This window comes from Lepisma saccharinum, chromosome 1 (genome assembly GCF_977018435.1).
Source record: "Lepisma saccharinum chromosome 1, izLepSacc3.1, whole genome shotgun sequence".
Classification (NCBI taxonomy): domain Eukaryota; kingdom Metazoa; phylum Arthropoda; class Insecta; order Zygentoma; family Lepismatidae; genus Lepisma; species Lepisma saccharinum.
This window is the reverse complement of record NC_139229.1, coordinates 74657666-74670761: the sequence shown is the minus strand read 5'-3', so window position 1 is coordinate 74670761 and position 13096 is coordinate 74657666. Positions and strand designations below refer to the sequence as shown.

General features: G+C 36.4%; 1 protein-coding gene across 3 annotated transcripts in view; it reads left to right on the top strand.

Moving 5' to 3' along the window:
- The window catches only part of LOC145996570 (very long chain fatty acid elongase 7-like), a 108434-nt gene extending 96120 nt beyond the window's left edge, over positions 1-12314 (top strand). For all 3 annotated transcript variants that reach the window (XM_083133072.1, XM_083133082.1, XM_083133092.1), the window contains exons 5-8: positions 2588-2644; positions 6442-6547; positions 7676-7812; positions 11641-12314. In XM_083133072.1, coding sequence (XP_082989198.1) covers positions 2588-2644; positions 6442-6547; positions 7676-7812; positions 11641-11823 — 483 coding nt within the window. In that variant the 3' untranslated portion in view covers positions 11824-12314. The remainder of the gene's footprint in view (positions 1-2587; positions 2645-6441; positions 6548-7675; positions 7813-11640) is intronic.
- Positions 12315-13096: the final 782 nt, after the last annotated feature.

Genomic DNA, 13096 nt, shown 5'->3' with positions numbered 1-13096 from the left:
TAGTCATGAGCAAACCCAGTTTCAGTTTTGCTTAATGTTAATGAAAAAGATTCTTGAAATATTAAGCCCAGTTGATAAAATGCTTCAAGCACGTAATGTTCATTTGGATGCAGGTAGAAAGATGATTGAAGCTGCCACAGAAACATTAAGGAGCATGCATCAGGAAGGCATTCTGCAAGAAAGTAATGCACTGCTAGAAGAGGTTGAAATTCAGGACGAGATTGTTGAGCACCAAACAAGAAAGAGAAAACGAAATACACAGTTGCAAGACTTCGTTCTCACTGACGTCCTAGGAGAGGAAAAGCACACATCTCTCACACAAATATTCTACGAATGTTTAGATGTTGTGCTAACAGAAATAAATAGACGTTTTACCAATAGCAATGACCTATTGGAAGCTATATCATCAGCTGAGTCCCTTCAATTTAGCAATATTGAATATTTATCGCCTTTGGAATCACCATTCCATCAAAAGAGGAACTAACTGTTGCCAATGCATATCTCAAGAAACTGGATTCCTCTGATACTTTTGAAGAACCGTACAAAACTAGAATGGCCTATGAAGACACTTAATGCTCTACTTGCTGGCATAAGAACTTTTGCATGCAGTACGGCGTTGTGTGAATCAACTTTCTCTGTGTTAACCCGTATCAATAGCCCTCGGAGACTGTCAACGTGTAGCAAGCACCTGGCAAATCTGGTTCTTCTGGCATTTGAGAAGAAACTAGCATCAAACGTAGATATGTCGAGACTGCTCCATAGGTTCAACAACATGAAGAATCGCAGACTACAACTTTTTTAAGGCAGAGGTATGTACTGTAGTCAATATTATTGAATATTGTGCATTTTTCATATGGGATACAAATATTTTTGTAATCAAAAGTGCATGAAGTGTTTAGTAAGGAACGAGGTCAGTAGCAGTCAATTAACACTTAGAGAGATGACAGTGTTGAAAAAGAGAGTATTATTTGTATTATATTTATATTTCTTTAATGTTTTATATTAACTTAATGACCCCCTTAACACACACAAAATAGCTTACTTTTATTTAATGTTGAACTTTTTTTAAAAAGTCACTCATTTTATGAAACCCCTCCCTCCTGATAAACCGTGAGCCCCCCCTAGAGATCAATTCTAGCTACGGGCCTGTGTCAGCTTGTGAAGGATTCTAATATTTCATTTCCACAATATGCTCTGCTTCAGATCCCATTTTAAAATAGATCCAGTCACGATTAGCCCATCAGAGCACCAAGTGGACTTCTAAACTTGAATAGTGTCGTCTTACTGATTTTAATTTCTAAGCGATATGAGTCATTTTATGTGAAAAATAAGTTTATTTATATAATCAGAAATTTTGTGCACATGTTATATAAAACAATAATTTGTCTCTTAGGGGTGTAAACTTATTATGTATGCTAATACTGTACTGCTGACATGAAAATGCAAGCTTCAAGGTCAACCATCTTCCCACTCCCTTCTCACATTTGTGAGACACGAATGGGTGCAGTTGTTTGATGTCAGTGATTCGGTAAAGTGGACTATTACTATTACCATGAGTATTACCGCCAGTACAGGAAAGTATGTATATCGTATCGGCATCTCTTTCAGTACTTGCCTGTTGCATACAATAATAACGGTCTTACTTCAGTACCTAACATTCGGCGCTCAATATGACATTACATAATATGACACTCTAAGGGTTAGTATTTTCAGTTGAACATAGGGGGTGCAGACGAAAATTAAGGGGTGCTCAAGCAGCCTCTTGTACTGCCCCTGGACACATGACATGATTTTGGGGAGATGCGCCATTGGCCTTGGGGGGGATGGGCACCCCTGTTTGTAGTTTTTATTATAGTGGAGAATATAAAAGTGCTGAAAAGGTGAGGCTTGATTTAGCATAAAAATAAACTTTTGCAGTTCAAAAAAATCCATGTTATGAATTCTGCTCAGTATTTTAAATGTTTAATTCATTCCTTGTTCTTTTCTGTAATTTGATATATTTACAGAATTTAGAGAAAAGTATAACATAAAGTATGAAAAGTATCAAGGGGGAGAGCAATCAACCCAATGTTGCAACAGTGCCAGTGGATGAGGTTTCACCATATACTGTTGTTCCAAGTAATAAAAGAATGAATGAAGGAGTTAAAATGTTTGGGTTTGTCAGCACATACCGCCATTTTGCACCCTACATTGTATAAAGGGAAAAAAACCTTACCTGAGAGTTAAAAAAAGGGGGGTGTAAAACCCCACATGCAGTGGAAATGACCCGCTCTTTTCACAAAGCTAAAAACATCCCTGTAGAATATGCCTAAATTATAAATTTATGTAATATGCTAACCTCTCACACACAACAATTTCTGTGCTATATAAAGTGTTTATTAATATATCGTAGAAATATTTATATAGAATTATTATTAGTATTGCATTTAATATTTAACTTAGTCTATATCCCAACAAGTGCAACCACTAAAAAAGATGAAAAAAGTTTCCCAAAAGAAAATAATTTGGGGTGACATACCCTCGGCCCTCCACTTAATGACACCCCTGAAGAAACACATGTTGCCATACTTTTTATTTTTCTTCACAGATGGCAGGTGCTTGCTGGCTGTACTTCATGTGCAAACTCACGGAACTTCTGGATACTGTAAGTCTGCATTTATTGAATTGCTAAAAAATATCTTCCACTACCATCGACTAACATTCAGTCTGTATCGCTATCCAGAAAATGCATTATGCATGCATTGGTGAATTTTATAACCTCCTGCCTCACCCAATAATTGAAAGGATATGGCATGTATGGTAATGTTGAAATAGTGTAGAAACAGCCCTGCTGGAAATTTCTGTTTTCAGTAGACAAATTCTACTGTTTTCAAATGTCTTGTACTGTGAAATGTACTGAAATCCTACTGTATATCTACTGTACTGAAAAACAATGTAAATAATTATTCATAATACTTGCTACAATATATTATAAATTCATTTATTGACTCCAAGAATAGACAAATTAATTCTTGACACCATATTTTCAGTAATTTTGAAGTGAATTGGAAAAACAGTACATGAACTGAATTTCTTTTTTTTTTTTTTTTTAGGGAATACTTCTGAAGTCAGATATATCTTAATAAATAAGTTACTATAATTCTTTCTTAAGGAATAACTCAACCTTAAAGCAGCTAGTAGTTTGAATACATGATCATATATCAGTTGATTTTTTTTTCAGCATGGAATTTCCATGGTTGTCATTATATTTGTGTAATGCAATTGCAGACAGAAGCCATCTTTTGATCAACGTAGTCAACAGTGTTTGCTATTTCAAGCATTGAGGTCAGGTCTTCCTTTAAACTAATTTTTTGCTGTTTTCGTGTGAATATAGGAAGAACAATGTGTCAATTTATGTATAAAAGAGTATGTTTTTCAATTTTCTACAAGTGTGTGAACCACAATGAAACTACACACTTAAAAATGTTTTCACTATATTTGATTTCTTTCTTATGTAAATGCACTCCTAAGTAGCAAGTTCCACATGCTTTACCATACATTTATTTTAGTTATTGAAGATTAGGCACACACAGGAGATGTACTAATATAAATTTTCAGCAAAAAATGCAGGCTCGACCAGGACTCAAACCCAGGTCTCTGGCATACCGTGCCATTGCTCTAACCACTGAGCTCTGAGATACCGAGACAGCCTGGCCTCGCCTCATTTTTCACTATCTCTGTTTTATACGATTTTTCTATTGGATTTTCAGTTGTATGGATAAGAAAATTTTCATTACTGTTCAGACAACAATATACTGAACACAATAAAATATGTTAGTTGTACAGTTATATTACTGAAAACATTAGGAGTACAGTTTAACTACTTAAGATAGAGGAAACAGTTGGACTACCAAAACAGTAGAAAACATTAGCAGCACAGTTCATCTATTGAAAACAGTAGAAAACATCAGGAGTACAGAGGGCCTCCCTGATGGCGCAGTGGTAGCATCGACGCCTTGTAATAAAGGAGTCCCAGGTTCGATACCTGCTGGAGGCACAAGTGGTTCGGATTCCACTTTAAACTGTAGGTCCAGTCCCGATTAGCCTTACTGTGCATAAAGTGGACTTAAAACACCAAATCAACCAACCAACAATAGCAGTACAGTTCAGCTACTGAAAACAGTAGACACAGTTGGGCTACTGAAAACAGTAGAAGACAGTAGCATTACAGTTCATCTACTGAAAACAGTAGACAGAATTTTCAGTACAGAGATGGGGGAAATTCAACATTTCCCTAAATGTCCTGTATCTCACGTTCGTGAAATTTTCTTTTGCAAGGAATTATGTGGCACTGCTGCCTTCCATTATACCCTCATTGTGAAGATGAGAGGGGGGAGGGCTACTATCCTGGCAGTAGTATTTCAGCAGAAATAAATTTATTCTACCTACGTAGTCTACCTAAAACTAAATAAAGATCTACCACCACCACAAAATCCACAAATGTTATAATAAATAATCTAATACCATACAAACCTTCTCATTTTGGAAAGATCTCCATTCCTGATATAATAAATTGGAAGCTGCAAGAAAAGATTAACCTGACCCATAATCCTCCATCCTGGTGGGTGTGTGTGTGTCAATATACCAAATCTTAGTTTAATAATCTTACTACTCTTGCAAAGGATTTGTAAAGCAATATTCAAATTCCACTACGCGTGCACAAAAAAATTGTCTACTTACACGAGAATCTTAACACACAACCATATTTAAAGAAGTTTAACAAGTTTATCTACTCAGACCAGATAACTGGTAAACTGACATGCTGTGTGAAAACTACTCAATCGATTACTTGTAATTTCTTTTTAATGACAATTTTTTTTAATTGTTCAGGTTAATGGTGCCATTTTTCATTTTACCTGAGGTTAGGAATTAGAAGAAAGTACCAACAACTCCCCCCCCCCCCTTTGCACCTTCTTCAATTCAGGTGATTGCACAATAATTGCCAAGAATCTAATTATAGTCCGATGCACTTTTACAGATGCAATTCAAGCGGTGTATTTTTTTGTTGTTTCCATCATGTTTTCTCTTTCTATTACCTGTAATTTTCATCTCTTATCCAACTGCCACCTGCACCACCCTCCTCCAGTGAAAGGAAAGATATTTCGAGCTTGGGTGCAGCCCTTCTTTATCAGTAGTTGTGAAATTGAAAGATTTATTGAGTTTATTTTTTTCTGATTTAAGCCCACTTTTGCACAGATAGGCTAATCGGGATTGATCTACAGTTTAAAATGAGATCCAAACCATTATGTGCCTCCACCAGGTATTGAACCCAGTATTCATTGATTACAAGGCAACAACATTAACCACTATCCCATTGGCGAGGCCAAAAGATTTATTGGTTGTGGTTTTTGATAACTATGGGACACGAAGGCCATCTAAACCTGAGAGATTACTAACCTGACTTAATTTAGTCTTGGAAATGTATAGGAAGTTTCAATTGCCTATCTGGACGTTAGCCTAATTGTCATACCTTCCTGTTCCTTATTTCACAAACTACTATGTACATGACGATGAAATTTTAACATTATAATTTGCGAGTATTCGTTATCACTTCAGCACAGGTTTCCCTATCATTGTGTGGATAGTTATACTATTTAAATAATGAAAGTATATGTAATAATATAATCAATATTGGTATAGAATACCCATCTCTAACAAATGAACTTCATTGCCTTGTAATCAAGGGGTCCTGGGTTCAATACCTTGTGGAGGCACATTGCACAGTGGTTCGGATCCCATGTTAAACTATAGGTCCAATCCCGATTAGCCTGTCTGTGCATAAAGTGGACTTAAAACATCAATTCGAACAAACAAATGTAATAAAATACAAGGCCAAATCTCTACAAGTAATATCGGCTGAATCAGTCTTATTGAAAAATCTGTAGGTTCAGTTTTTACACATTTTCCAATGCACATAAATTGATAGTTAATACCATATTAAATATTAGGGTTCCAGGTTTGAGATGCAATTTGTGAAGGAGCTCTGTGCAATTTATATAGTAAAAAACATGCATTATTATAGTCAACAATATTGCATTGTTTTGGAGAGAGAGCGTAATCTCAAATGAAACTAAATTACATACTATTTTTTAACGTAGATATTATTTTAATGCTAGTTTGTATATTTTTTAAATTTAAAAAGACACATTGGGAGGTGCTTAGACACCTCTGGCACCCCTCTGTGTGCATGCCTACGGCAGGATTAGTTTCTGACAGTAGTGAAATCTCAAACCATTTGCTTTAGAAATAAAAATGGCCCATACTTTGTAACAAAATGGAAAGCAGGGCTCTGGAAAAATGTGGTACTGCATATTTAGTAATTATAAAAATTATGATGTATTATGATTAACATGTTCTTAAGAGAATTTTGTTGACTCTGATTGTTTTCTTCTTTCTTTACAGGTGTTCTTTGTTTTGAGAAAGAAACAAAACCAGGTGTCTTTTCTTCATGTATACCACCACACTGTAATGCCTATGGTTGCTTGGGGAGGCACCAAATATTTTGCAGGTAAGGCGAGTTGATATTTTTAGGGTGCACAATGTCCTTTAGCTCACTAGGTTGCAAGTTAAAATGGTCCTACATTTTAATCTACGAAGGTCATCCGGAAAGTAGTACCAGTTTGCCCCATTTGGAGCGTTAGTGACGAGAATAGCTCAAGGTAAAAAGATTTCAGTTGACTGTCTGCTCAGTGTGTGCGAAGTTTCGTAGTGCTGTCATTGTCTCTGTGAGTGTTTACAATGTTCAAAAAAATTGAAAATGCCGCCACTTCTAAAGTTAGGGCTGTGATCAGATTTCTCAACACCAGGAATGTGCGACCATGTGATATTCACCATCAATTAAAGGAGGTTTATGGAGACAATGTTATTGCTGAGTCGTCTGTTCAGCACTGGCGTCAAAACTGTAACTCTGGGAGGGAGAACGTCCATGATGACGAACTTTCTGGGTGCTCGTCTGTCATTATGGACAAACTGCTGAGTACAGTTGATAAATTCATAAAGAACAATCGGTGCGTCACTGGATGAAATCAGTGAACAGTTCCCTGATGTTTCACAATTGGTGAAAACAGACTTTCTTCAAAAAATCTATGGAGAATAATCCTTTGAATCAACATGAAGCTGTGTCAACTCAAACTGAACCTAACAATGTGGATGTGTGTTGTGAGAGAGTGAAAGAAGAAAAGTGGATGAAATGACAATCGGAATTAAGTGCGTGAAGTAGTTAGCACAGCATGCTACACCACCAGGGGCTGAGGGTCTAATATCGACCTGGGCATCAATTTCATCATATCATCACTCATCCTCATCGTCGCAATTAGCCAAAAATGTCCTAAGTGTTGAGTTTTTGAGCGTCAAACTTGCAATTCTTAACCTGGAGAAGGTGTTGGGAAAATTTATGCTAAGTAAATAATTATGCATTTGTCGAATTAATGATTGTTTTCTTCTAAGTTGATGTTGCATTTTGGACATTTATCACAGCTTTACTTCTGAAAAAATCCAGAAGGACACCAAGCAAATTTTAAGTTGTGGAAATTTAAGAGTGAGGGTTGTGAAATCTTAAGTTACACCACTGTTGTTTTGTATACTGTGTTATTGTACCTTTCTATTCTACAATAATTTTTTTTTTTTACTTTTTCAGGTGGACATGCAACCTTCTTCGGTGTAGTGAACTCCATGGTTCATGTGGTAATGTACTTTTATTATATGGTTGCTGCAATGGGACCACAATTCCAGAAATATTTGTGGTGGAAGAAGTACATCACCGTTATGCAGATGGTAAGTTAACTCTGTACCACAAAATTAAGAAAAAGAGCAAACACATACCAGGAACTTTCTACAAGTCTAGAAAGTAAATGCTCAGTGGCTGCCAGTGATGGTAGTTGAAGTGAAATTTCCCTTTGTGTAGAAAAATTTTGAATCAATTTCTAATCAAGGGAAATTCCTAAAAAACCTGGTGAAACAGGAGGGGAAAACCACACAATCATTATGAAAGAAACCCATTACTTTCTTTTTCTAAATAAACATTCTCATCGACTCTTTGCTTTCCAGTATCTCCTTTTGATTGGTGCCTTCTAAACAAAATAACAGCTTTGGGCGAACATAAATTCTTACACCATAACAACCATATCTTCTGGATGTGTCTAGTGGGTCTTTTTTTAATTGTAGGCACCATCTAGTTCGGCCACCTCGGGATCGAACCATAGGCCAAATTAAAAAATGGCCGAACAAACCAAAATAATGCAAAAAAAAAACAATAAATCTTATAAACGGTACGGCCATAGATTAAAATTAGTTATATGATAGTTTAAAACATATATAAGCATACTTTTACTGTACAAAAACAAACTACATCTGGCCTACTTTGTACTGACCAACAACGTGATGTTTTTCTCGTCAGGTGTAGTCTGCTTTCTTTACCTTCACTCACAAATGCAACTGTTGATAGCTGGTTCATTAAGTATGAAAATGAAACACAAAACACAATGGTATAAACACTGTCACTAATTTATATGAGACAATAAAAAAAGTAAATGCTGTACAGTATTCCTTTTACTGAGTAGAAAACACGTAGGCCTAAAGTAAAAACTCAACTGTTAAAAGATATTATTGACCTACAAAACTAAAATAAACCTTAAATGAAATCAGTAAGGGCGGGCCAAACCAACCGAAGCCAAACTAGAGGGTGCCTACTGTACTAGAATATTGCAGTGAAAATTATTCATTTATGCATGTATTATGGCCAAAATTTGCTGATCCTAGATTGTATTTTAATAACCATTAGTCAATCAGAAAATATAAGCATCAGTAAAATGAGATTTTTTTATTTATTTATTTATTTTGTAACAAGAGGCACATTTGTGCTTTGTGGGAGAGTAATTATATGAAAATTAACTACCATCACAGGAGGTCGTGATCATTTACGGACCATTTTGAATGAATGGTTATTGTAAGATGCACAAAACATCAACACTTTTCATGTATAACATGTGAAATTTGCCCAAGTTGGACTAGCTAGATTGGAATTTGTATCAACAGGAGTCCAGTCTTCGGAAAAGCACATAAAGTTTCTCATAATATTGGGGGCTACTCACTGGGAATTCCTTGAATTTACGGAATTGTGTGAATTTTTCTCTGTAGACGTGAAGAAGTGCAACTTTTAGTGATTCAAATTCAATTGAATTTATACATATTTATAAATACCCTGAGGGAAGTTTTCCACAGTTTAGCTTTTGTTTTTATCGAGGAAGGAAATTAATGCTCAATCAGTTTGTACTTTGTTAGTGTCCTTGGTAGAAGAATCTATCTGATAGATGGAAGATCATTGCAAGATAATATATCTTGTAGTTGATTAGGTACATTTCAGTTTGAAATTCTTATGCAATTAACAGTTTTTCGTAGATTATTATATCTTGTAACATTTGTGACTTGTGTTCGTAGATTTATTTCGAGTCTGAGTATGTGAAATGGCAATTGTAAACTCCACACCTTCAATTAAATATTTTAAATATACAGGGTGTTGGGTTGTGACCATGTTACAGACTTGCAGGGATGATGGAAAGGAACAAACGCAACAAAATGAGAACCCTGGTCCGGAAATGCCCCAGTCAAAAGTTACAAGCCAAACCTTCGAAGGGCAGGCAACCACGCACAATGCAGAGGGAACCATAAAACAAAGAGGAAAGAATCCACCATGCATTCCCTGGAGAAGACGTAATGTAGTCTAGAAGCACGAGTGTCGTGGCTGCAATCAGTCCAATGGAGTATATGCTAGGGCTAGAGTAACTGGCTGTTTGTGTATGGACGACCAAATGGGAACTGTAGGGGAGCAGAAAAGTTGAATCTGACCACGTATCCACAGTGCACACATACAGCGCACACCATGTTTCTCAGACTTTTCCAATGATTATGGTAAATGGGGCAAGTGCGACCACAATTCCACAAGCAAGGAGGACAAAGAACTGCAAAGACACCTGACCTTGAAGAAGCAGTGCTGGATCGGGTGGAAGGACAACCGTTCATTAGTACACGGGCTGTGGCATGTAAAATTGGTGTGGCCCATAGTACTGTTTGGAAAGTTCTGAGGGAGCAGCAGCTACACCCTTACCATCCACAGCATGTTCATGCCTTGGGTCCAGCTCATTTCGCACCCCACGTCATGTTTAGTGAATGTTTACTGTAGTGCTGTGTGGTCGACCTCCAGTTCCATGCCTGTGTGCTTTTCACTGATGAGGCCTGTTTCACGAGAGAATGGATGCTGAATAGTCACAATTACCATGTATGGGCCAATGAAAATCCCTGTGCCACAATCATGAAGGGCCATCAAGACAGGTTTACTGTAAACATGTGGGCAGGCATTGTTGGTGAACATTTAATAGGTCTGTATCTATTACCGCAACGATTAACTGCACCACTTCGTTCACTGTGTTTCTGAGAGACATCCTCCCCGAGTTATTGGAACATGTCCCACTTCTCATTCATCAACGCATGTGGTTTCAGCATGATGGGGACTCGGCCCACTTCCTAGTGATATTCTGACGCAGACCTTCCCACAGTGGTGGATACCCTGCCCTTTCACCTGATCTGACCCCACTTGATTTTTTTTTTTTGCACCGTGTGAACTGGTCCTAACAACACCTGGGATATTAGAGTGGATGCTACAGAGCTTATTGCGACACACTCATGCCTGTATCGAGGTAGAGAGGCATCACTTTATCTCTTTTTGTTTATTCCCTTCCATCATCCCTGCAAGTCTGTAACACTGTCACAGGAACACCCTGTATATACCATTTAATTGAATTAGAATTTTTTGATACATTGGAATCACAGAGACCCTTTATAATGTTAGTGTGTATGTATGTGGCAGGGGTGCCCATCCCCCCCCATCATATCATTTGCACCCTCAAACCATATTGTAATCCTCACAAAGTATTTAATTACGACAGCGTTTCTACTGAAAGTAACTAAGAAATTACTACTGTGTTGGGTTGCTGAACTAAGAAATCTGGTCTGGTGTTGGCCCCCTTGGTGTTGGATTGATGAACTAAGAAATTCTGGTCATCCGGTGCTGCCCCCTAGTGTTGGATTGCTGAACTAAGAAATTACATGATGGTGCAGTGGTAGCGTCATCGCCTTGTAATTAAGGGGTACTGGGTTCGATACCCGGTGGAGGCACAAGTGGTTCGGATCCCACTTTAAACTGTAGGTTCAGTTGCGATTAGCCTTATTGTGCATGAAGTGGTCTTAAAACAACAAATCAATAAGAAATTACAGCCATCTGGTGCTACCCCCTGGTGTTGGATTGCTGAACTAAAAAAATACAGCTGTCCAATGCTGCCCCTGGTGATGGGGTGCTGATCTAAAATATAATCCAAACAGTTTGCAAATGTAGTTCCCCCCCCCCCCATGCATCATCAGTGTAGCACCTGAATGTTACACACAAAGGCATGTGAGCCTTTAGGTGTAACACTGTGATAAATAGACATTTTACTTACCAGATATTTATTTTAAATTGTAATAATAATAAAGAATACAGAATATGTCACAATGTAGATACTAACCTATTACTTTTTTAAGACTTTCATTTTGTTTCTCTTTTTCTTACAGGTACAATTTGCAATGGTGTTTTTGCACTCTATCCAAGTATACCTTTTTCCTTGCAATTATCCAAAACCAGTTATGATGGTAGTCACGGTTCAGTCGGTGATATTCTTCTCGATGTTCTACAACTTTTACAGGAGAGCATACACAAAGAATTCGGTGGAACAAAATAAATCAAAAATTAAATGATTACATGGAGTAAATCCGTTGGTTCACATAGAGCCACGTTATGCACCATAATTGACATTATGTAAATATGTAATTTATGACATCATCAACCTAGTATAACTGCAGTATGTGCGTGTATGACAAGCAAATGTAAAGATTTATAATGTTCTGTGAATTTCTTGTGTGCGTGTGTGTGTAATTTAAGATTGTATATTACAGATTCTTTATCATGCCAACATTTTCACATATCAATGCACAGAAAGCACTTAATTCTGTTGGTTTCTCCATTAGTTCACTTCTGTTACTTAAAGCAAACTGAAATTTCCCTGTAAACAAATATTTTTGTACACTACGTATTGTGAAAAATGTTGGTAAGTAATTTGAATTATAGATATTACCAATCAGTGTAACACTATTTCTTTGTTAATTTACTTAAATAAAGTTTTAAGATCTAGTATATTTTGTAGAAGATATATAAATACAAAGTAAATAAACACAAATGATGCACTTTTTCTGTGACTATTTTGTTATGATTAATTATGTGCTGATTAATCTGCAAATTCTGTCCCTATAGTTCTGTAGCAGGTAGAGGGGCTAACAATAAGTGTGGATTTACCTTTTTAATGCAGAATACAGCTTATTTTTTTCAAAACTCATCTGGGAAAATAAAAATAAGGAAAAAGACCCAACTTTTTATACAGTTTCACACAAAACTTGTGATCGATTAATCTAATAAGTGACTAACAATGTCATCTGATTTTAAAGAAAAGATTTTCCACTAAAAAAGGGAAAATTATTGCCAGAAAAAAAGGGAGAAGGACTATAGTTTTCTTGCACTCAACTAAAAATACTATTTTAAATGAAAGTGTAATATAGGTATGCCATTCATATATAAAAAGCGATACATTAAATTTTGTATTAATGTATCTTTTTTATATATATATGAATGGTATATATTGTGCTTTCATTTAAAATAATAATTTTAGTCGAGTGAAAAAAAAACTGTTCCTTTTTAATTTCCTTTTTTGAAGGTAAAGTCCAGTACCATCAGTTTCGATGAAATCTTGCTTGCAATAGCTTACCACATTCCATAGCTTGCTGCCATGTTTACCTGGACTCGCCATTTTGCTGACACTCAATACTGTCGTCAGTGTCGCACAGTAAAGTTAAAACTATTTTTAAAAACTTTACAATAAGTCTAAATCTAGCAGATAAGTACACTTTCAACTCAACAGGCTTACTGCTTACAATGCTTTTGTTACTGCTTAAGCCCAGATCATTGTTGCAAAAACTG